This window comes from Leopardus geoffroyi (genome assembly GCF_018350155.1).
Source record: "Leopardus geoffroyi isolate Oge1 chromosome C3 unlocalized genomic scaffold, O.geoffroyi_Oge1_pat1.0 chrC3_random_Un_scaffold_41, whole genome shotgun sequence".
In the NCBI taxonomy this organism is placed as follows: domain Eukaryota; kingdom Metazoa; phylum Chordata; class Mammalia; order Carnivora; family Felidae; genus Leopardus; species Leopardus geoffroyi.
The window spans coordinates 22,227-47,389 of NW_025543556.1; the positions used below are offsets into that span (position 1 = coordinate 22,227).

General features: G+C 39.7%; 1 protein-coding gene and 1 pseudogene across 1 annotated transcript in view; one reads left to right on the forward strand and one right to left on the reverse strand.

The window, feature by feature from the left end:
• LOC123595661 (ankyrin repeat domain-containing protein 26-like) overlaps positions 1 to 25,163 on the forward strand; it is an 81,327-nt gene that overhangs the window by 9,435 nt on the left and 46,729 nt on the right. The window contains exons 4-7 of the mRNA XM_045473344.1: positions 18,334 to 18,547; positions 20,594 to 20,771; positions 21,003 to 21,140; positions 23,232 to 23,378. Of these exons, the coding sequence (XP_045329300.1) occupies positions 18,334 to 18,547; positions 20,594 to 20,771; positions 21,003 to 21,140; positions 23,232 to 23,378 (677 nt within the window). The remainder of the gene's footprint in view (positions 1 to 18,333; positions 18,548 to 20,593; positions 20,772 to 21,002; positions 21,141 to 23,231; positions 23,379 to 25,163) is intronic.
• On the reverse strand, positions 11,708 to 14,600 carry LOC123595660 (annotated as a pseudogene).

Below are 25,163 nucleotides of genomic sequence, written 5' to 3' on the forward strand. Positions count from 1 at the left end.
CTTATCTTGGGCGGGCAGGGCAGGGGGGAAGTTCTCTGTTTCTCCCCAATGAGGATATTCGCAGCAGGCTTCTCATATATGGTTTTTACTATGTTAAGGTATGTTCCTTGTATCCCAACTTTCTTGAGGGTTTCTTATTAACAAAGAATGCTGTATTTTGTCAAATGTTTTTCTGTATTTATTGACAGGATCATATGAATGATCGTATCCTTTCTTCTATTAAGGTGATGTATCATTTTGATTGATTTGCGAATGTTGAACCAGCCCTGTAGCCCAGGAATGAATCCCACTTGATCATGGTGAAGAATTCTTTCATATACTGCCGAATTGGATTTGCTAGTATCTTGTTAAGAATTTTGGCATCCATGTTCATCAGGAATATTGGCCTGTCATTCTCCTTTTTAGTGGGGTCTCTATCTGTGTTGGGAATCAAGGTAATGCTAGCCTCATAGAAAGAGTCCGGAAGCTTTTCTTCCATTTCTTTGTTCAACAGCTGGAAAAGAATCGGTATTAACTCTGCTTTAAATGTCTTGTAGAATTCCCGTGGGAAGACTTCTGGCCCAGGACTCATATTTGTTGGGAGATTTTTGATAACTGATTGAATTTCTTCGCTGGTTATGGATCTGTTCAAATTTTCTATTTCTTCCCATTTCAGTTTGGGTAATGTGTAGTTGTCTATGTATGTGTCCATTTCTTCCAGGTTGTCCAGTTTGTTGACATATACATTTTCGTAGTATTCTCTAATAATTGTATTTCTGTGGTGTTGATTGTGACCTCTCCTTTTTCATGCGTGATTTTATCTATTTGGATTCTCTTTTCTTTTTGAGAAAGCTGGCTAAGGGGTTATCAAGTTCATTTATTCCTTAAAAAAAAAACAGCTCTTAGATTCATTGATCTGTTCTACTATTTTTTTTTGTTTTGTTTGTTTTTTGGGGTTTTTCTTTTGGATTCTGTAGTGTTTATTTCTGCTCTAATCTTTATTATTTCTTCTAATGGCTGTAGGGTTTCTTTGCTGTTCTTTTTCTAGTTTCTTTAGGTGTGAGGTTCCATTTTGTATTTTGGATTGTTCTTATTTCTTGAGAAAGGCCAGGATGGCGATGTGTTTTCCTTTTAGGGCTCCCTTTGCTGCATCCCGAAGGGGTTGGATTGTCATGTTTTCATTTTCATTTGCCTGCATGTATATTTTTTAATTTTTTCTTTCATCGTCTGGTTGACCCATTCATTCTCCAGTAGGATGTTCTTTAACCTCCATGCATTTAGAGGCTTCCCAAACTTTTTCTTTTGTTTGATTTCAAGTTTCATAGTGTTGTGATCTGAAAATACGCATGGTATGATCTCCGTTCTTTTATATTTATGAAGGGCTGTTTTGTGACCCTCTGTGTGATCTGTTTTGGAGAATGTTCCACGTGCACTTGAGACGAATGTGTATTCTGCTGCTGTTGGATGAAAAGTTCAGAATAGGTCTGTCAAATCCATCTGGTCCAGCGTATCATTCAGGGCCTTTGTTTCTTTACCGATTTTGTGCCTAGGTGATCTGTCCATTGTTGTTAGGGAGTATTAAAGTCACCTACAATTTCCATATGATTATCAATATGATTGCTTATGTTTGTGATTAATCTATGTATATATTTGGGGGCTCTCAAGTTGGGGGCACCAACATTTACAATTGGTAGCTCTTGTTGATGGATAGATCCCTTAATTATGATATAATGCCTTTCGCCATCTCTTGTTAGAGACTTTAGTTTAAAATCTCATTTGTCTGATCTAAGTATGGCTACCCCAGCTTTCTTTTGACTTCCAGTAGCATAATACATGGTACTCTATCCCCTAACCTTCAATCTAATGGTGTCCTCCTGTCTCAAATAAGTCTCTTGTAGACAGCATATAGATGGATTTTGTTTTTTTTTTTTTTTAATCCATTCAGATACGCTATGTGTTTTGATAAGGGCATTTAGTCCCTTCACATTCAGGGTGATTATTTAAAGATATGGATTTCATGTCATTGTGTTGTCTGGAGTTTCATGCTTGTGGTGATGTTTCTGGTCCTTTGTAGCCTTGACAACATTCCACTCACAGAGTCTCCTTAGGATCTCCTGCAGGGCTGGTTTAGTGGTCATGAGCTCTTGTAGTTTTTGGTTTTCTGGGAAAGCCTATCTCTCCTTCTATTCTGAATGACATCCTTGCTGGAGAAAGGATTCTTAGCTGCATATTTTCCTATTCAGCACATGGACTTTTTCCTACCATCGCCTCCTGGCCTGCCAAGTTTCAGCGGGCAGGTCTGCTACTACCCATATGTGTCTACCCTTGTAGGTTAAGGCCCGTTTGTCCCTTGCTGCTTTCAGAATTCTCTTTTCTCTTTGTAACTTGTCACTTTCACTATGATATGCTGTGGAGATGACCTATTCTTGTTGAATCTGAAGGGAGTTGTCTGTGCCTGCTGGATTTGGATGTCTGCTTCCTTCTCCAGATTAGGGAAGTTCTCACCTATAATTTGTTCAAGTAAACCATCTGCCCTTTTCTCTCTCTCTCTCTCATGCTGGAACTCTTATGATCCGGATAAATATTACATTTCATCGAACCACTTAGTTTTCTAATAATCCCCTCATGGTCTAATATTTTCTTATCACCCTTTTTCTTGGCTTTGTCATTTTCCATAATTTCATCTTCTATGTCACTTATTCTCCCCTCTGTTTCCTCCATCTTTGCTGTTACTGCATCTAGTTTATTTTGCATCTTATTTACAGTATTTCTTAATTGCTGTGACTATTTCTTAGTTCCTTGATCCCTGCAGCAATAGATTCTCTGCTGTCTTCTATGCTTTTTTGTAAACTCAGCTGTTAATCTTACAACTATTATTCTAAATTCTTGAACGGATATATTGTTTATATCTGTTTTGAGCAATTCTCTAGCTCTCATTTCTTCCTGGAGTTTCTTTTGAGGAGAATTCTTCCATTTCATCAGTGTTCGATACTTTATGTGTTTTCCTAGTTGTCATGTGTCCTGCACCTGTGAGCACTACTATTTTAAAAAGGGGTCATATACTATCCAGGGCCTGGCCCTTCAACAGGTATCTTTGGAGTGTGTTTCATGCTCTCTGTTGTGACTCTGGTTGCTTTATTTCCCTACTCATATTGGTGGGTTGGCCATTCCAGCAGGTGTGCTTAGATTTGTTCATAATGTAACCCTGGAAAAGAATTTAAACAGTGGGGGGGGGGGGTGATGGAAGATGCCTTATCTCAAACAAAGGGAGAAATGACAGGGACAAAGGAAAAGAGAAGGAGACAAAAAATTGACCAGGCAGAGAATCAGAGAAAGTATACAACTTAATCCAGGCAGGGAAGGAAGAGAGAGAGAGAGAGAGAGAGAGAGAGAGAGAGAGAGAGAGAGAAAGAAAATAAGAAGGAGATACAGAAGAGGTGCAGAAAGAATAGATTAAAAATCTCCATGACCTGGCAAGTTGTCCCCATGGGCGGCCCCTGGAGATGTTTATGTCACTCTGTAGCCCGGATTCCTAGATTTCCACATCTTCCTGCCTCACTGCTGTGTTTGAAGGATGTGGTAATTTCAGGTCCCCCTACTTCTCTGCCATGTTGACACCCCCCCCCCTCTTTAATGTAGTGTTAGACTTGATTTGTGGATGGTTTCTTCAGAAATTGTGCTCCCATGCTTATGACAGAATTTTCTTTCTTATAGTATCTTTGTCTAGTTTTGGTTTCAGGTAATGCTAGCCTTATAGAATGAGGTGAGAAATATCTCTCCTCTCCATTTTGGGGAGAGACTTTGTGTAGAATAGATAACATTTCTTCCTAAAATGTTGGATGAATTTACTAGTGTAGCCACTTGGCCCTGGAATTGTTTTCTGTGGAAAGATCTTTATCTAAGACTTTAGTTTCTTTTTTACATATAGAGTTAGTTAGCTTATCGGTTCTTTTTTTCCTTTATTTTATTTTATTTTATTTTATTTTATTCTTTTATTTTATTTAAGTTCACTTTATTTCATTTCACTTCATTTCACTTCATTTCATTTTATTTCATTTCACTTCATTTCATTTCATTTCATTTCATTTCAGTAATCTTTACACCCAACATGGGGCTTGAACTCACAATCCAGAGATCAAGAGCCACATGCTCTACCAACTGAGCCAGCCAGGCACCCTTTATTCTTGACTGAGCTTTGATCATTTCTGTCTTTCACGGGATTTACCCACTGCATCTGAGTTGTCAAATTAATTATATAAAGTTCATAATATTACTTTGTTATTTTTTAGTATCTGTGAATCTCCAGTAATGTTAGTTACATTACTAATCTCTGATATATTGTTAATACTTCCCTTGTTTCTCTTCATTTTGGGATAAGTCTTGGTAGAAATTGATCCCCTTTTTTTCACCTCCTGAAAGCATTTGGTTTCATTGATTATTCTCTATCATTTTTCTGCTTTCTTTCATGTGATTTATGTCTTTGAGTTTTATTAGTTCCTTTCTTCTGCTTGGTTTAGGTTTAATTTGTTTTCCTTTTGTAGTTTCAAAAGGTGGAACCCAATGTCATAAATTTCAAATCTTTCTTCTTCCTCATCCTCTTCTTCCTCTTCTTTTTCCTCTCCTTCTTCCTTCTCCCCCTCCTCCTTTTTCTTCTTCTTCTTCTTCTTCTTCTTCTTCTTCTTCTTCTCTCTTTCCCGCTGTGTCTCCCTCTCTTTCTCCTCCTTCTCTCCTCTTCCCCTTCCTCTTTCCTCTTTCCTCTTCTTCTTCTTCTTCTCCCTTTCCCTCTCCATCTCCCTCTCCTCCTTCACTCCTCTTCCTCTTCCTCCTCTGTCCTCTTCCTCCTCCTCTTTCCTCCTCCTCCTCCTCTTCTTCTGCTCCTCCTCCTTCCCTCCTAGGTCTTCTTCTTCTTCTTCTTCCTCTTCTTCTCCCTTTCCCTCTCCATCTCCCTCTCCTTTTCCTCCTTCCCTCCTCTTCTTCCTCCTCTTTCCTCCTCCTCCTTCCTCCTCCTCCTCCTTCCTCCTCCTCCTCCTCCTCTTCTTCTTCTTCTTCTTCTTCTTCTTCTAGATGCTGTAGAAATCTATTGGCATTATTTTACCAAAATTTTTCTCAATTGTGAAAAATTAAAATCAGTTCTTCAACCTTTAGAAAGAAAAAAGAAGAAAATCTCTTTATTATAATACACCATGAAAATAGGTTATCTACTTGCCACATTGTGTGTGTGTGTGTGTGTGTGTATTGTGTGTGTGTGTATGTGTGTGTGTTTTTTTAATGAAACTATGGCCACAATCCATTTCACACAATTTTTTTATATATGAAATTTATTGTCAAATTGGTTTCCATACAACACCCAGTGCTCATCCCAAAAGGTGCCTTCCTCAATACCCATCACCCACCCTCTCCTCCCTCCCACCCCCATCAACCCTCAGTTTGTTCTCAGTTTTTAACAGTCTCTTATGCTTTGGCTCTCTCCCACTCTAACCTCTTTTTTTTTCTTTTTTCCTCCCCCTCCCCCATGGGTTCCTGTTACGTTTCTCAGGATCCACATAAGAGTGAAACCATATGGTATCTGTCTTTCTCTGTATGGCTTATTTCACTTAGCATCACACTCTCCAGTTCCATCCACGTTGCTACAAAAGGCCATATTTCATTTTTTCTCATTGCCACGTTGTATTCCATTGTGTATATAAACCACAATTTCTTTATCCATTCATCAGTTGATGGACATTTAGGCTCTTTCCATAATGTGGATATTGTCGAGAGTGCTGCTATGAACATTGGGGTCAAGTGTCCCTATGCATCAGTACTCCTGTATCCCTTGGATAAATTCCTAGCAGTGCTATTGCTGGGTCATAGGGTCGGTCTATTTTTAATTTTCTGAGGAACCTCCACACTACTTTCCAGAGCGGCTGCACCAATTTGCATTCCCACCAACAGTGCAAGAGGGTTCCCGTTCCTCCACATCCTCTCCAGCATCTATAGTCTCCTGATTTGTTCATTTTGGCCACTCTGACTGGCGTGAGGTGATACCTGAGTGTGGTTTTGATTTGTATTTCCCTGATAAGGAGCGACGCTGAACATCTTTTCATGTGCCTGTTGGCCATCCGGATGTCTTCTTTAGAGAAGCGTCTATTCATGTTTTCTGCCCATTTCTTCACTGGGTTATTTGTTTTTCGGGTGTGGAGTTTGGTGAGCTCTTTATAGATTCTGGATACTAGCCCTTTGTCCGATATGTCATTTGCAAATATCTTTTCCCATTCCGTTGGTTGCCTTTTAGTTTTGTTGGTTGTTTCCTTTGCTGTGCAGAAGCTTTTTATCTTCATAAGGTCCCAGTAATTCACTTTTGCTTTTAATTCCCTTGCCTTTGGGGATGTGTCGAGTAAGAGATTGCTACGGCTGAGGTCAGAGAGGTCTTTTCCTGCTTTCTCCTCTAAGGTTTTGATGGTTTCCTGTCTCACATTCAGGTCCTTTATCCATTTTGAGTTTATTTTTGTGAATGGTGTCAGAAAGTGGTCTAGTTTCAACCTTCTGCATGTTGCTGTCCAGTTCTCCCAGCACCATTTGTTAAAGAGGCTGTCTTTTTTCCATTGGATGTTCTTTCCTGCTTTGTCAAAGATGAGTTGGCCATACGTTTGTGGGTCTAGTTCTGGGGTTTCTATTCTATTCCATTGGTCTATGTGTCTGTTTTTGTGCCAATACCATGCTGTCTTGATGATGACAGCTTTGTAGTAGAGGCTAAAGTCTGGGATTGTGATGCCTCCTGCTTTGGTCTTCTTCTTCAAAATTCCTTTGGCTATTTGGGGCCTTTTGTGGTTCCATATGAATTTTAGGATTGCTTGTTCTAGTTTCGAGAAGAATGCTGGTGCAATTTTGATTGGGATTGCATTGAATGTGTAGATAGCTTTGGGTAGTATTGACATTTTGACAATATTTATTCTTCCAATCCATGAGCAGGGAATGTCTTTCCATTTCTTTAAATCTTCTTCAGTTACCTTCATGAGCTTTCTATAGTTTTCAGCATACAGATCCTTTACATCTTTGGTTAGATTTATTCCTAGGTATTTTATGCTTCTTGGTGCAATTGTGAACGGGATCAGTTTCTTTATTTGTCTTTCTGTTGCTTCATTGTTAGTGTATAAGAATGCAACGGATTTCTGTACATTGATTTTGTATCCTGCAACTTTGCGGAATTCATGTATCAATTCTAGCAGACTTTTGGTGGAGTCTATCGGATTTTCCATGTATAATATCATGTCATCTGCAAAAAGCGAAAGCTTGACTTCATCTTTGCCAATTTTGATGCCTTTGATTTCCTTTTGTTGTCTGATTGTTGATGCTAGAACTTCCAACACTATGTTAAACAACAGCGGTGAGAGTGGGCATCCCTGTCGTGTTCCTGATCTCAGGGAAAAAGCTCTCAGTTTTTCCCCATTGAGGATGATGTTAGCTGTGGGCTTTTCATAAATGGCTTTTATGATCTTTAAGTACGTTCCTTCTATCCCGACTTTCTCAAGGGTTTTTATTAAAGGGTGCTGGATTTTGTCAAAGGCCTTTTCTGCATCGATTGACAGGATCATATAGTTCTTCTCTTTTTTGTTGTTAATGTGATGTATCACGTTGATTGATTTGCGAATGTTGAACCAGCCCTGCATCCCAGGAATGAATCCCACTTGATCATGGTGAATAATTCCTTTTATATGCCGTTGAATTCGATTTGCTAGTATCTTATTGAGAATTTTTGCATCCATATTCATCAGGGATATTGGCCGGTAGTTCTCTTTTTTTTACTGGGTCTCTGTCTGGTTTAGGAATCAAAGTAATACTGGCTTCATAGAATGAGTCTGGAAGTTTTCCTTCCCCTTCTATTTCTTGGAATAGCTTGAGAAGGATAGGTATTATCTCTGCTTTAAACGTCTGGTAGAACTCCCCTGGGAAGCCATCTGGTCCTGGAGTCTTATTTGTTGGGAGGTTTTTGATAACCGATTCAATTTCTTCGCTGGTTATGGGTCTGTTCAAGCTTTCTATTTCCTCCTGATTAAGTTTTGGAAGAGTGTGGGTGTTCAGGAATTTGTCCATTTCTTCCAAGTTGTCCAATTTGTGGGCATATAATTTTTCATAGTATTCCCTGATAATTGTTTGTGTCTCTGAGGGATTGGTTGTAATAATTCCATTGTCATTCATGATTTTATCTATTTGGGTCATCTCCCTTTTCTTTTTGAGAAGCCTGACTAGAGGTTTGTCAATTTTGTTTATTTTTTCAAAAAACCAACTCTTGGTTTCGTTGATCTGCTCTACAGTTTTTTTAGACTCTATATTGTTTATTTCTGCTCTGATCTTTATTATTTCTCTTCTTCTGCTGGGTTTAGGCTGCCTTTGCTGTTCTGCTTCTATTTCCTTTAGGTGTGCTGTTAGATTTTGTATTTGGGATTTTTCTTGTTTCTTGAGATGGGCCTGGATTGCAATGTATTTTCCTCTCAGGACTGCCTTCGCTGCGTCCCAAAGCGTTTGGATTGTTGTATTTTCATTTTCGTTTGTTTCCATATATTTTTTAATTTCTTCTCTAATTGCCTGGTTGACCCACTCATTCGTTAGTAGGGTGTTCTTTAACCTCCATGCTTTTGGAGGTTTTCCAGAGTTTTTTCTGTGGTTGATTTCAAGCTTCATAGCATTGTGGTCTGAAAGTATGCATGGTATAATTTCAATTCTGGTAAACTTATGAAGGGCTGTTTTGTGACCCAGTATATGATCTATCTTGGAGAATGTTCCATGTGCACTCGAGAAGAAAGTATATTCTGTTGCTTTGGGATACAGAGTTCTAAATATATCTGTCAAGGACATCTGATCCAGTGTCTCATTCAGGGCCCTTGTTTCTTTATTGACCGTGTGTCTAGATGATCTATCCATTTCTGTAAGTGGGGTGTTAAAGTCCCCTGCAAGTACCACATTCTTATCAATAAGGTTGCTTATGTTTATGAGTAGTTGTTTTATATATTTGGGGGCTCCGGTATTCGGCACATAGACATTTATAATTGTTAGCTCTTCCTGATGGATAGACCCTGTAACTATTTTATAATGCCCTTCTTCATCTCTTGTTACAGCCTTTAATTTAAAGTCTAGTTTGTCTGATATAAGTATGGCTACTCCAGCTTTCTTTTGGCTTCCAGTAGCATGATAAATAGTTCTCCATCCCCTCACTCTCAATCTAAAGGTGTCCTCAGGTCTAAAATGAGTCTCTTGTAGACACCAAGTAGATGGGTCTTGTTTTTTTATCCATTCTGATACCCTATGTCTTTTGGTTGGCGCATTTAATCCATTTACATTCAGTGTTATTATAGAAAGATACGGGTTTAGAGTCATTGTGATGTCTGTATGTTTTATGCTTGTAGTGATGTCTCTGGTACTTTGTCTCACAGGGTCCCCCTTAGGATCTCTTGTAGGGCTGGTTTAGTGGTGACAAATTCCTTCAGTTTTTGTTTGTTTGGGAAGACCTTTATCTCTCCTTCTATTCTAAATGACAGACTTGCTGGATAAAGGATTCTCGGCTGCATATTTTTTCTGTCTAGCGCACTGAAAATCTCGTGCCAATTCTTTCTGGCCTGCCAAGTTTCAAAAGAGAGATCCGTCACGAGTCTTATAGGTCTCCCTTTATATGTGAGGGCACGTTTACCCCTTGCTGCTTTCAGAATTTTCTCTTTATCCTTGTATTTTGCCAGTTTCACTATGATATGTCGTGCAGAAGATCGATTCAAGTTACGTCGGAAGGGAGTTCTCTGTGCCTCTTGGATTTCAATGCCTTTTTCCTTCCCCAGTTCAGGGAAGTTCTCAGCTATTATTTCTTCAAGTACCCCTTCAGCGCCTTTCCCTCTCTCTTCCTCCTCTGGGATACCAATTATGCGTATATTATTTCTTTTTAGTGTATCGCTTAGTTCTCTAATTTTCCCCTCATACTCCTGGATTTTTTTATCTCTCTTTTTCTCAGCTTCCTCTTTTTCCATAACTTTATCTTCTAGTTCACCTATTCTCTCCTCTGCCTCTTCAATCCGAGCCGTGGTGGTTTCCATTTTGTTTTGCATTTCATTTAAAGCGTTTTTCAGCTCCTCGTGACTGTTCCTTAGTCCCTTGATCTCTGTAGCAAGGGATTCTCTGCTGTCCTCTATACTGTTTTCAAGCCCAGCGATTAATTTTATGACTATTATTCTAAATTCACTTTCTGTTATATTATTTAAATCCTTTTTGATCAGCTCATTAGCTGTTGTTATTTCCTGGAGATTCTTCTGAGGGGAATTCTTCTGCTTGGTCATTTTGGATAGTCCCTGGCGTGGTGGGGACCTGCAGGGCACTTCCCCTGTGCTGTGGTGTATAACTGGAGTTGGTGGGCGGGGCCGCAGTCCCACCTGATATCTGCCCCCAGCCCACCGCTGGGGCCACAGTCAGACTGGTGTGTGCCTTCTCTTCCCCTCTCCTAGGGGCGGGATTCACTGTGGGGTAGCGTGGCCCGTCTGGGCTACTTGCACACTGCCAGGCTTGTGATGCTGGGGATCTGGCGTATTAGCTGGGGTGGGTGGGCAAGGTGCACAGGGGCAGGAGGGGCAGGCTTAGCTTGCTTCTCCTTAGGTGATCCACTTCAGGAGGGGCCCTGTGGCAGCGGGAGGGAGTCAGATCCGCTGCCGGAGGTTTGGCTCCGCAGAAGCACAGAGTTGGGTGTTTGCACAGAGCGAGCAAGTTCCCTGGCAGGAACTGGTTCTTTGGGATTTTGGCTGGGGGATGGGTGGGGGAGATGGCGCTGGCGAGCGCTTTTTTTCCCCACCAAACTGAGCTCTGTCATCTGGGGGCTCAGCAGCTCTCCCTCCCTTTGTCCTCCAGCTTTCCCGCTTTCCGAGCAGAGCTGTTAACTTATGACCTCCCAGACGCTAAGTCGCACTTGCTGTCGGAACACAGTCCATCAGGCCCCTCCGCTTTTGCAAGCCAGACTCGGGGGCTCTGCTTAGCCGGAGAGCCGCCCCTCCGCCCCGGCTCCCTCTCGCCAGTCCGTGGAGCGTGCACCGCCTCGCTGCCCTTCCTACCCTCTTCCGTGGGCATCTCATCTGCGCTTGGCTCCGGCGACTCCGTTCTGTTAATCCTCTGGCGGTTTTCTGGGTTATTTAGACAGGTGTAGGTGGAATCTAAGTGATCAGCAGGACGTGAGGTGAGCCCAGTGTCCTCCTACGCTGCCATCTTCCCAGAGTAGCCCCATTTCACACAATTTTTAAGACAGGTAAATAAATACCAAGTTATTTCCTTTCAGGCCAGACCCAAAATTTTAAGGAATAGACCCTAGACATGTATGTACATGACAGAGCAGGCTCCTGTTTGAGCCAGGCAGTTTTAGTACCATTTCCAGGGGTCAGCAATCTATGGCCCATGGACTGAATGTGGCTTGGCTTGTTTGTGTATGGCCCTGAGCTAAGAAAAATTTTATATTTTTTGAAGAGTTGTAAACAAAGCAAAAACAAAGTACTATGTGACAAAAGTACATGGTCTACAAAGTTTAAAATATTTACAGTTTGGCCTTTTACAGAAAAAGCTTGCAAACCCTTCATTTATACCAATGTTGTACAGAATTCAGACGCTGCAATTACAATTCTGAGATAATGTTCCTTTATTCTGACCCAGAATGCAGCAATATCCTACAAAGATGATCCTCTGATGTCATAGGTTAGAACTCCTTTTCTCTTTTTTCTTCATCTTCACATCATTCAAGTTCATCCTTATCTCTCTCTCTATGAGTATGTAGATTTTTCAATTTTTCATTTAGGAAGGCAGCGATTGCTTTTGCATCTCTGGCATCTATTTGCTCTCCCCAAACGTTTCTCTTTGCTTTTTCATAGGGATAACACTTAACAGTCGGATAGGCTCTGATGCCAGCTTTCTGGCATGTTTGAGCCTAAGCCTGACAGTCTATTTCTCCAGCTTTCGCTTTTCCTTTCATCATCTTAGCCAAGAGCCTAAACTCTGGAGCAAAATTTTGGCAAGGTCCACACCAAGGAGCATAGAATTCAATCACCTGGTGATTTTTCCCTTGTATAACTTTTTCATCGAAAGTCTGAGTCATTAGATTTGTGCATGCTTGAGGTAGAAATCCCGGACCCCACATCTCTCTTGTAGCCATTGTAACTGTGATACTAAAAAGCTTTATTTGGTTTTGTGGGGGGTAAGTCTTATCTCGGGGTATCTCTGAACATTTTCTTGGGCACAAAAGGAATGATACTGTTGGCAGTCTATACTTCCCACAGTAACTGTCCAGTGAGTGTCCGGGCCATTCTTTCCATTCTGGCATTAGGACTTGACATGGATGACACCATGGGAGTAGAAGTCAACCATCCAGACTTCATCATGGTTTCTTTATTTAGCTAGTTCATTGAAAGTGGTGGGTGTCAGGGAGGTCACTGAAGGTTCCTAGGATCCTCTATGAATTCCAAGATCTGTTGTTCAGCAGAGTGATGTCCTTCTTATTCATGAACCTCGGATTGGTTGAATACCACTGTTGTTGGATCCGCCTGAATGTTATACTTGTTACAGGGTCCTTCGTGAACCGTACCATCTAGTGTACCAAACTTAAGCTGACCACACAGATGCTTTGATGCTTTTTGTAACTCTGGCAATAAAGCTTGACATGGTGGACACCATGGCCCAAACAAATCAACAAGCCACAGTTCCTGTCATCGGCAGGAACATTTTGAGGTCCAAATGTGGCAACATGAGAATTATCACTTTCTTTGGCAAAGGCTAGTATATCATATAGAATCTTCTTTCCATGATGAATTTCATATTCTTTGGTTCCTTGTCCTTTAAATACTGCTAGACATGGCTGAAATACAGAGAGATTACTACAGATGTCTGGCGCAGAGGGACAGTCAGCCTTGCCAACTTGAATATGTTCACTTTTGAGTAGAGTTTTTAGTTCCCTCAACTCAGGATCATTTGGATTTTCATGTTTTCCAAAACTAAACGATAAGAGCCACCGATGATGAGCCAATCGATCCTTTAGTTGCAAACTATATTTGCCAAAAGTAGCTCAAAATCTGGAAGACTATGCACGATTTCCAAATATATTTCTTGAGCATCCAATGAATTAAGGAACAAAACGCTGCTTTTCTCTCTGTTATTTAATGGGGCGCCAGAGGAAAATAGGCAGTAGTACTTGTCATAATATCCAGACTTTTACACAGTTTGTCCTGGGTGGCACAGTCCATCCATCCTACATTAACAAGACCATCCAACATGCCCCTGAGCCTGAGTCGTGTCTATGAAGTTAAAAAATCTCCTTCTTTGCGACAAAAAGTGATCAGCTGGCCAATACCAGCAGCAAAAGCAGTTTCTATGGAGTGAACAAAATTTCCTGTCCATAATTCCATCACTGTGTTTCTAACGTGCTGCATGGCGAAACTCACCAAACTTTCCTTTGATCTGTCCCCGTGATATTTCACTGTGGCCGTTCCAGACCTAAAAAGGAAGAGGCTGGGAGATCCATTGACTCCTTTCATTCAGCAAAGCATTCTATCATCACCACAGTTAATAGCACCAATTCGAAGTAATCCATCTACTTCTTTAGCACAGTCTCTCCATGTGGGAGCTAATTCATGGCAGTGTGAACATCCTGGGGAGTAAAAGTTCACAAACCACCATTCTCCAGAATGAACAGCAGCATCCAATTCTCTTCTATTCAATGTCATGCTTTCAAGATCATCATCATAAATACCAAAATCATAACGATCATAATCCCAGCTTTCATACGGGCCACCTTCTGGATCATCTGCAAGTCCCTTTTCTCCGTATTTGTCATACTTTTCCCACAGATCTTCATCTTTGAGTACTTCATATGCTCTATTTGTTTTTGAAAATCACTCTGTACGTTAGGATTATTCATTTGGTTGGTAGGTTGGTTGGTTGATTGGTTGGTTATTTATTTATTTATTTATTTATTTATTTAGTGTTTATTTACTATTGAGAGAGACAGAGATGGAATGCAAGTGGGTTAGGGGCAGAGAGAGAGGGAGACACAGAATTCAAAACAGGCCCCTGGCTCTGAGCCATCAGCACAGAGCCCTACACGGGGCTCTAAACCATGACCTGTGAGATCATGGCCCAAGCGAGCGGAAGTTGGACGCTCAACTGACTGAGTCACCCAGGCGCCCTGGGTTATTCGTTTTTGTTTTTGTTTTTGTTTTTTGTTTGTTTGTTTTTGTTTTTTATCAGGCTGTAGCTTCAATGCAAACTTCGTGAAAGCTTGTCTTATCTCTCTACTGCTTGCAGTCCTGGATACTCCAAGTAAACTGTAAAAATCCTGATCTGTGCCCTCTAAAATAGCCATATACACTATTAGGAAACAGAATGACCCTTCCCAGGTCCCGGACGTAGTCATTTTCGTTGAACCAGACTCCCATTCTTTCTCTGATACAAGTTCTGATGAAAGTGAACATTCAGATATACAGCTGGTTCCAACTGAGAGAATATGCAGGTTTGAGAACTTGTGTTCACGTTACTCCAAGAGCGAATCAAGCATCATGAAATTTTCTCCCAAAATGTCAATCTGTGTAGGCTCAGTAATCTCCACTTCCTCAGATCACAAAAGATATCAAAATACTTTGAGGCATCTAATCTTCTTAACATTCTGTTTCTCCTTTTTCCTTTAATCCTAAATGTCTAAATCTTCTCCTTACCTGCGAATGGTCTCTGGGTCATTTCTAACTCCTTGTCATGCAACCAAAACATACGTTTGTAAAGTATAGCGGTGGAGGTAACAAATATTCAGACTAAAACAAGCAACCAGAGGAAAATCGAGAACATATTGTCCAATACCACCATGGGACAAGTGGTTCTCCTAGGGGTCCTTCTTAGCGTGGGTGTGGTGGGCTTGATCTGCGCCAAGCTTCAGGGCCAGGTGGAAACTGCTGGTAAATGCAATAGGAAGGATTTCTGGCTGCCATCAGCCCAGAATAGGATGAGGGGAGAGGGGAAGGATGGGGACATCCCATGAAAGAGACTGCTGGCATATGAAGTCTCTGGCAGGACTAGGGTGAAAAGAGCCTGAGTAACTGAAGCTTAAATGAGAGAAAGGGTCGCAAGAAGCTGCGAAGCGAAGTCGGAAGATGGGTGATGATGTAGGTAGTGAGAAAAATATGGGGAGCTAGAACACACAACTCATAGCAGGGGCGGAGAGGAAGGGAGGGGAGACAGGTGCACAGGCATTGGGCTTTCCCTTCCAGAGGGCCATGCCTCTGCCACCGCCGCCGCCTCCCACTCCAGCAGAGCCCGGGGCCCAGCCCATGCCCACCTCAGTCTAGGGGGGTCGCCTCCTACAGCTACTCCCCAACCTTCAATTCCCAGCAGGTGGCGGACCCTTCCCCCACCAGGCCAAGTGCCTGCTGTGCGCCTGTGAACAAAGCACCTGCTCTCCAGCCACTGCCAGGGTAGGGCGGGGCAGGGCGGGGCGCTTGGGAAGCTGGGGGAGGAGCCACAAAGGCAGCAAGGAGCACCACACTTCCCTCTTCTTTTTTAATGTATACATTCAGTGCTATCAGTCTTCATGTGTGTGCTACTAAAGTAGGACTACAAATTCTATGTTTTCATTTTCATTCAGTTCAGAATCCTGTCTAATTTTTTTTATTCTTTTTTCATTACTTCTTTGACCCAGGGGATATTTCGATGTGTTCTGTAGCTCACAAATCGTTGAGTATTTTCCAGAGATATTTTTGTGCTTGTTTTCTGATTTGATTGCTTTGTGGTCAGGGAACACACTATTATGACTTCAGGCCTCTTGACTTCTTCCTTTTATTAAGGCTTATTTTTGACCCAGAACATAGTCTTTTTTGGTAAGTGTTCTATAGATCCTTGAGAAGAATAGTGGTGGCCAAGTCTACTATGCCCTTGCTGATGTTGAGCCTATTGAAATATCAGAGTATAATTGTGAATTTGCCTATTTCTATTTTCAGTTCTATCAATTTTTACTTCATGTACTTTGAAGCTATTAACAGATACATGAACATTTAAGATTGCTCTTAATTGACCTTTTTATGATTATACAATGACCTGTTGTTTATTGCTGGTAATAATTTTTTTGCTTGAAACTGTTTTGTCTGCTATTCATAGAGCCACTCTAGCTCAGCCTTCTTTGGTCAAGTGCTAGTGTGGTATATCATATTTCTGTCTTTCGAACAAATTTCTGTCTTGACATTTAAAGTGCATTTTGTATAGGTGGCATATAGTTGAGTCTTCCTTTTTTATCCATTCTGACAGTCTGCGTTTTAGTTGAGGCTTTTAGACCGTTTTCATTTACTGTGATGTTTTTTTTTCAATATATGAAATTTATTGTCAAATTAGTTTCCATACAACACCCAGTACTCATCCCAAAAGGTTCCCTCCTCAATACCCATCACCCACCCTCCCCTCCCTCCCACCCCCCAGCAAGCCTCAGTTTGTTCTCAGTTTTTAAGATTCTGTTATGCTTTGGCTCTCTCCCACTCTAACCTCTTTTTTTCTTTTTTCCTTCCCCTCCCCCATGGGTTTCTGTTAAGTTTCTCAGGATCCACATAAGAGTGAAAACATATGGTATCTGTCTTTCTCTGTATGGCCTATTTCACTTAGCATCACACTCTCCAGTTCCATCCACGTTGCTACAAAGGACCATTTACTGTGATTTTTGAGATAGTTGATTTGAATATGTCATCATGCTGTGTGATTTGCATTTGTCCTATCTGCTCCTTGTTCCCGTTCTCTTCTTTTTCTGCTTTCTTTTAATGGAGTAATTTTTATGATTCAGTTTTATCCATTTATTTATTTATTCATGTATTCATTTATTCATGTATTCATTTATTCACTTATTTATTTAGGCTTCCTAGCTAGAACTTTTCAGTTTTGCTGCTTTAGTGGTTGGTTTAGGGTTTATAGTCTATGGCTTCAGCATCACAGTCTCCCTTCCAGTAATGTTATACCACATCGTATATAGTTTAGGCAAATTACAAGAGTTGACTTCCATTTCTTCTTTCCTAGACTGATCCTTCCTGGGTCAGTGGGATTATAGTTTTCATGAAGTTTAGGAATATTTGGGCCATTTTTTTTTTCCTGTCCCTTTCCCCTGCCTCTTTGGACAATTGTATATTTCCCAGTTGAAGTTTTCTCCCAGGTTTCCAATGTTAAACTTCAGTCTTTTGTTTTGTGATGTCTAATATGTGTTTATTGCTACCCATCGTATTGTTCATGGCTAACATAATTTACATCTCTGTAAGTGCTATTTGGTTTTTAAAACAATAGCTTCTATGCCTCTAGTTATCTTTTCATGCTATGTTTGGAGATATTGCTAAGTTACTTACAAACAGTTGGATCCTTTAGTCTTGCTCTTATGAATTATTGGCTGAATCCAGAGTGGTGATCAGCCTAAGGCAAATTATGAGTTTTTTTTTTTATCTTAGCTAATGTGAATAGATACTGTCCCTCGTGCTGTGGGAGCACCAGGCAGTGTTTCCTCTACTCTTTTCAGATTTTTTCCCCTTGATGACTTCCTTCCATGTATGCACTGGTTGTTACTCTGCTGAATAGCCAAAGGGGACCCTGTGCAGATGCCCAGGGTTCTTTCTGTGTCCTGCTTTCTCCTCTCCTGGATGCTGACCTGTCGTCTCTATCTGTCTTGACTTCACCAGACTCTCAGTTTTGCCACCTCGACTCAAGGAGTCTGGTTAAATCTACTTAAATTATTTATGTTTCCTGTGTCATATCCTGAAAACTCTCTCAAGGCAGTGAGTTTGGGCATACGTATTAGGCTAACGTGTTTTGTTTTCAGGGATCATTGTCCTTCATTGTCTGAAGTTCTGTGTCTTGAAAATCATGTTAAAATTGTATTTTGTCTGTTTTGTTTTTGCTTGCTTCAGGTAGGAAGATCAATCAGTACGTGTTACCCCACCTTGGCCAGAAGCAGATTACAGTGGAACTTCGGCACATGCTCTAGACTGTCGAGAGTGCTTGTCTTCCTCCTTTGCTTAATTGCCGCCTGCTCATCCTTCATTCCTCAGTATAGTTATCTCTTCCTCAGGGACATCTATCTTCCTTGGGCCCAATCTAGATCAAGTTATGGTCACAGAACTCTGTCTTCTAATAGGAACTATCTGAATTTAGAATTACCATTTGAGTTGTCTTTCTCCTTCACTAGACTTTAAGCTAATCAAGAGCCAGGGGTCTTCTATATTGTATGTGTAGAGCTGAGTATAACATCTTCCAATGAAGGTATATATTTATTCAATGTGTGAATGAGTGAATTGAAGATGCACAGGCCTGTATACGCAAAAAGTACTCATCTATTTTATTTCTGTTTCTTCTCTGATGCAGATTATGCTGTCTTCTTGAAAATCCAAGATATACGTGTTTCCTATGAGAAATTAAGGAAACTTAACAAAAATCACTGTAAACTTCTTATGGGAAAAATGACAAAAATGGAAAAAATGGTTAGTGCACTACAAAACGAGCTACAAGAAGCCAAAGACATGATATCACGGTTAGAGCATCAAAAAGTAGAATGGGAACGTGAATTCTGCAGTTTGAGGTATAGCATCTTGACTTTAAGGAAATATTTCAACTGTTTCCTTTTATACTACAGATGTGTAGGGGCAGTTTTGTAATTGCTGACTTACCTTATGGGATTTTCCTGGAAAGAATACTTGTTTAGTGTTTGTGAGGTGTGCAATTCTTGGAAATAACACAGCAAGTTCTTAACAGTAAATACTTATAATAATTTAATGTGTATTCCAAATCACAATTTTAATGGCCATATAAAAGTCCACCATAGTCCAAGAAACATCATTATTTAAGAGATTGAATTCTGCTTGTTTTTCATCTTTCTGTATTTTAATTAATGCTGTCAGGAATGTCTTTTATAGAAATCTATTTCTAAATGTCTGGTTACTCACTTGGAATCAATTCTTCAATATAATGTAATCTGGATAAGGTATAAAAATTTGAAAAAAGGTCTTTGATCCATATTTTTAAATTGTTCTCAGGAAAGTTTATATTACTTTCTGTACCTACCAACAGAGTATAAAATGGTCATTTTTCTCAAGAGTAAAATTCCCCAAAATTGATTCCGTTTGCTTTTTAACATGCAGGGGTTAAAAGGTAAAGTGGGGGTGCCTGCGTGGCTCAGCTGGTTAAGCATCTGGCTTCGGCTCAGGTGATGATCTCGTGAGTTTGAGCCTTGCTTTGGGTGGGCTCGAGCCCTGCTTTGGGTGAGCACGAGCCCCGCTTTGGGTGAGCTCCTCTTCTCTCACTGTCTCTCCCACTCTGTCTGCCCGTCGTAGGATTCTGTCTCTCTTTCTCTCTCTCCACCCTCGCTCACTTGCGTCATCTCTCTCTCAATAAAAAATTTAAACAAAGTAAAATGGGGGCGCCTGGGTGGCTCAGTCAGTCAAGCGTCCGACTTTGGCTCAGGTCATGATCTCAGGGTTCATGAGTTCGAGCCCCACATCGAGCTGTGTGTTGTCAGTGCAGAGCCCACTTCGGATTTTCTGCCTCCCTCTCTCTGTCTCTCTGCCCCTCCTTTGTTTGCATGGGCTCTCCCTTTCTCTCTCAAAAATGAATAAACTTTAAAAAAAAGTAATATGGAAAGTGATTACTGATAATTTTTTTCAACATCTCTGTCATAGGTAGATAAAATTAATTCAAAAGTGTATGCTGAAAGGTCATATTACTCTTTATTGTTTACTTAATACGTACCCTGTGGCGTTCTAGAATGGATGTTTAAGTGATTCATAAAGTAGGTATGCATCAACAAGGTAGGTTGCAAGTGTTGTGGAAGAAGAAACAAAAAGCATAGGCAACAGATATTAGACTCGCCAGCATAGTCTTGGATGACAGTAATCTGCACATGTATGTGGTGTAAACAACATCCACAGATGCTCTCTTTCACTGCACATCATTTTCGGAGGTACCTGTAAGGTTTCGTCAAGTGGAAATTTCATTTCCAGTGAATTGATAAACTTGCTTATAAACAGCAACTTCTCTTTTTAATGAGAAACTGAATTATCTGTCCTATGGAAGAATAATTATACCTGTGGGAAAGGGGGTAATTTTCAACTCTAACTTTCTTGAATAATTTCAAACTTCCTTTCCTACAACATCTACCAGAGTTATTACTGACTAAAACTAAGTTGCATAATGTTTTCTCCTGGCTTTTTTTTCAACCGTGTATATGGTTTGGAAGAGATTGAAGTGACAAATTAAAAACATGAGCCCTACAAGGAGAACAATTGGAGAACAGAGAAATTTTTCATCTGGATAATAAGCCAACTTATGTGGAACCAGATCATAAAATGAACTTTTTAATTTTTTTTTCAACGTTTATTTATTTTTGGGACAGAGAGAGACAGAGCATGAATGGGGGAGGGGCGGAGAGAGAGGGAGACACAGAATCGGAAACAGGCTCCAGGCTCTGAGCCATCAGCCCAGAGCCCGACGCGGGGCTCGAACTCACGGACCGCGAGATCGTGACCTGGCTGAAGTCGGACGCTTAACCGACTGCGCCACCCAGGCGCCCCAAAATGAACTTTTTTATGTCTAACAAAACAAATTTTAAAAGAAGCACATGTCATTGCAGATGTACCTTAAAACAAGAAAAAGAAGAAGAAAGAAGAAATTCTGATATGTTATGTGAAAATATTAGGGAAAAGTTAAGAAGAAAAGAAGACGAATATAAGAAAGAAGTTGAAACAAAACAACAAGTTGAACTCGCTCTTAGAACGCTAAACATGGAATTGAAGGCCACAAAAAATCAGGTAAATCAGTTTTTGATAAAAACTGTATTTCCATCCATATTACATAGTGTAATATTATACATATATATTTTATAGTATCCCTTTGACTCAAGATATATTATTTAGGTTTAAAATAAATTAAAACATGGGATTATGTTTTTTTGAACATTTTTTTAAAGTTCTCCTCTTCAGCTTTTGACCTTTTTTTTTTTAATGGTATGAGACCAGAATCATAATGAAATGTGTCTCCAGGTTGTAGAAGAGCGTGGTGACACTCAGTGGCAACTTTCTCCAGAACAGAAGGCCAGAGTCTTACAAGATGGAAGTCTAAACAATCACTTTTGCAAGCAAAAGGAGCTAGAAATGCCTCATAAGAAAACTAATTCTAAGGTATCTTCTTTAGTTATTTTGAAATACATGTGTGTATGTATTTGTATACATTCTATTTTTTAGTTATTATTACTTTTTTCTCCGTGTGTGTATGTATATATATGTATGTATGTGTGTATATATATATATGCGTGTGTGTGTGTATGTGTATATATGTGTGTATATATATATATATATGTATATATATATATGAAACTGAACTGTGTTCATCATGGAAACTATAGAGGATTTTAAAAGCACATATATTTTGCGGAGGGTCATGGGGGATGGTGGCATTTTTGCTTCACTGGATAAAATAATATTCTTGATTAAATGCATTTGTCTGCAACAAATAGTGACATCCATAATGTCCTCATCCAAGGGAGAGGCTTTTATTACTTTTTGTAGGAATTGATGAGCTTTCCCTAATCTCAAAACTATTGCTACTAGCAACATGTGTTTTGGTTTTGAACAGTTACTTCACTGCCTTGATATATTAATCGGTTAGTTGAACACTTCCGCTAATGGACAGGAGGACAAGTGTAGCCAATTCACTGATCATATTTTCGGTATCAAGTCTCCTACTTTTGAGAAAAGTAACAGTTTTGCTTCAAGTAGCATCCTATTTCATTACAAGGAACTTTTGATAACAATGGTATGCTGTGGTATATACTTAACGATAATTTATTGATAGGTATTTTATTCGTAATAAAATAGTTGAGTGTATATCCCCTCTTTTATATTTATTACTGTTTTCAACATGAAGAGGAAATACAAGTTACTGCAGCAGTAAATAATCTCATGGTATTCTAAGAGATGTATAAATGTCACCTTATTTCCTATCAGTATTTTGAAATACAAGACTTCTTTCGTCCTTGGGTATTTACACTAGAGAAGTGGCAGTGGTTGGTGCAAGAGCACTAGTTGTGGAGTGAGAAGACCTGGGGAGAGTCCTGCAGCTCACCGTTTTAATCTCTCCATTCTAGAATTGTGATAACCAAATGAGTTCATTGATGTATGTAGAAGTGTTTCTATTATAGTACAGTGCCTAGATTTTTCAGTTATCAATAGATATAATTCTTATAACTGACTATAGAAATGGTAGCAAAGTAGATACCTATGAAATATTCTCAGGAAAGAAGAATTTTAGGAAATTTAATCTGTCCGAGTATATGCAGAGCTAAGGATTTTACTGTGGGGTCGCTGTGTTCAATATCTACTGTAAACTCAATTTTTAAGTGTAGTCAGATTTATTAATCTTTTATTTTAGGCCTTATGGTTTGTTGTAAATCAGAGAAAGGCTTTTCCAATTCTGAGATTCTGAACACTTTTCTCACAAATTCTTTTTTACTTTCATGCCTTCATTATCTTCAGTTAAAGTTCTGAACTTTTGGGAACTTATGCTTGTATAAAATTTGAGATTTGGAGCCAACTTTCTTTTTTTTCCAGTTGGATATTCACTTACTGTAATTTTCCTTCCTTCCTTCCTTCCTTTTTATGTTTCTTTATTCATTAGAGAGAGAGAGAGAGAGAGAGAGAGAGAATGCAAGCAGGGGAGGGGCAGGGAGAGGGAGAGCAATAATCCTGAGCAGGCTCCTGTCAGCACAGAGCCTGATGCAGGGCTTGAACCCACAGAATGTGAGATCATTCCCTGAGCCAAAATCAAGAGTCAGACACTCAACCAACTGAACCACCCTGGCACCCCCTGCAACCTTTACATTGTTTAATTATAGATTATATTTTCATTTCAAAGAAAATCATGATAATGCCATTTTATTGAGTGCTATCTGAAAATGTGCTTGGTTTTACTTAGCTTTCTGATAATCATGAGAAAACACAAGATCGGTTGCATAAAAACCACATGTTGCAGGATGAAATTGTCGTGCTAAGACTGGAAAGAGACACCATAAAAAATCAGAACGAGGCAGGGAGATAACACCTTTTGTGTCTTTAACTGAATTCAGTGAACAGGAATGTGTATGTGTTACACAAAGACGGTGAATTGATGTATGTGTTGATATTTCTCAAAGTACGTATGTGAGAGTTGTCTATTATTAACATAATTTAATAATAAGATGATTTAGAAAATCAGTAACAGAAATGTCTTATTAGGTAGTTGTGAGACAACTTCAACAAGAACTGGCTGATACTCTGAAGAAACAGTCTATGTCAGAGGCTTCCCCAGAGGTTACGTCCCATCTTCGTCTGGAAGATGAAACACGGGATCTCAAGAAGAAATTAGATCAAATCAGAAGTCAGGTATGTAGTAAATGTAACCTGTCAACAGCTAGCTTATAGCTAGTTAAATAATATAAAGTGTTTTAGGATACCAATTTCCATGGACCGCTTTCTTTGGTATTTTCATTATATTAATTTATTATGATTTTAGTATCTTTACAATGCATTTATTTCATAAACTTCTGCCTCTCCTTCTTCTATTTGTGTTATACATTGTTTTCTTATAATACTTACTTTTAGGAAAGTTGAGGCTTTTGTATCCTTCCTCACAGAAATTGAGAGACTTTTTCGTTCTTTCTTTAATTTAATTTTTTTTGACAGTTTATTTATTTTGAGAGAGAAAGTGAGAGAGAGTGTGTGCGTGCATGTTAACAGGGGAGGGGCAGAGAGAGGAGAGAGAGAGAATCCCAAGCAGGCTCCATGCTGTCAGTGTAGAGCCAATGTGAGGCTCAGTCTCATGAACCGTGAGACCATGACCTGAGCTGAAAGCAAGAATTGGACGCTTAACTGACGTAGCCACCCAGGTGCCCCAAGAGACTTTTGTCCCCTACTAAACAATGTTTTTTAATGATATCTCTATTACCATGATGAGGCGAGCTGGATCAAATCAGAAGATAATGTTTAATGGAATGTTTCAGATAATTATCTTAGTTCTCATCTTCACTTTTGAGAAGAATGTATATTGATTTCAGGATGACTTGTACCGAAAGATCACTTAACAAACCACTTGAACTTCGGCATTTCTTTCATTTTCTTTGCCTTTTAGACATATTGTCAAAGCACGGAAATATTCAGATCATGTGTAGTATGGACGCCCAAAAGCGAGAATTAAGAACATTCTCTGTGTCCTGCCATTGGGTTTTTTTAAAAGCTATTTTGAGGTACAATACACATACCATAAAAGTCACCCATTTGCCACGCACAGTTCACTGTCTCTGTGTACACTCGTGCAACCATCACTGCCATCAAGTAGAATGTTTTCCTCATCCTGAAAGGAAACCCTTACCCGTTGCCCCCAGCCTCAGGCAACCACCAGTCTACTACTTGGTCTCTCAATGGAGTTGCCTCTTGTGAATATTTCATATAAATGGAGTCACACAACGTGTGGTCCCTTGGGACTAGCTAGCTTTACTTAATGTTTTCTGGGTTCATCTGTGTTGGTTACAGCTTATATCAGTGCTTCATTTCTTTTTATTGTCAAACAGTACTCCATTGTGGGCTAAGGCCCTTGTTCATTCATCAGTTGATGGACCTTTGGGTTGTGTCCACTTCTTGCCTATTACTGCTGCTTATGAACATTTACGTAGTTCTTGTGTGGATATCCGTTTTTAATGTCTCTGCCATCAGATTTTATCCTCTGAGTTAATTGGGTTGATTTCACCATCTCTCAGCCATTACTCATGTTGTCCTTACTGTCTTTTTAGTTTCTGTTCCTCTTGAGTAAACCTATGTTATTCAGACTTGGCTCACAGTCTCCTTTCCAATGAATTTTCTCTGACTGTTCTAACTCCCATTAGCTTTAACTCTCTTGACACTTGTCATCTAGCCTGTGCAGAACAATTTAGTCCTTTATTTGACATTGTTTTTATTTTTTTCATGACAGGTAATTTCGTCTTCCTAAGTATAAATTTAAGGGATAGTAATGTTTGATACGTGTGGTACTTATCCTTGTATAAATTGAAAATACTTTAACTTAACAGTTTTTCCGATAAAATTAAGTACTTTATACCGTATCAATAAATTCTTCTTGGAAACATTGGTATAGCAAAGCTTTTATTCTAAATGTATGCTAAGAAATGAAATACT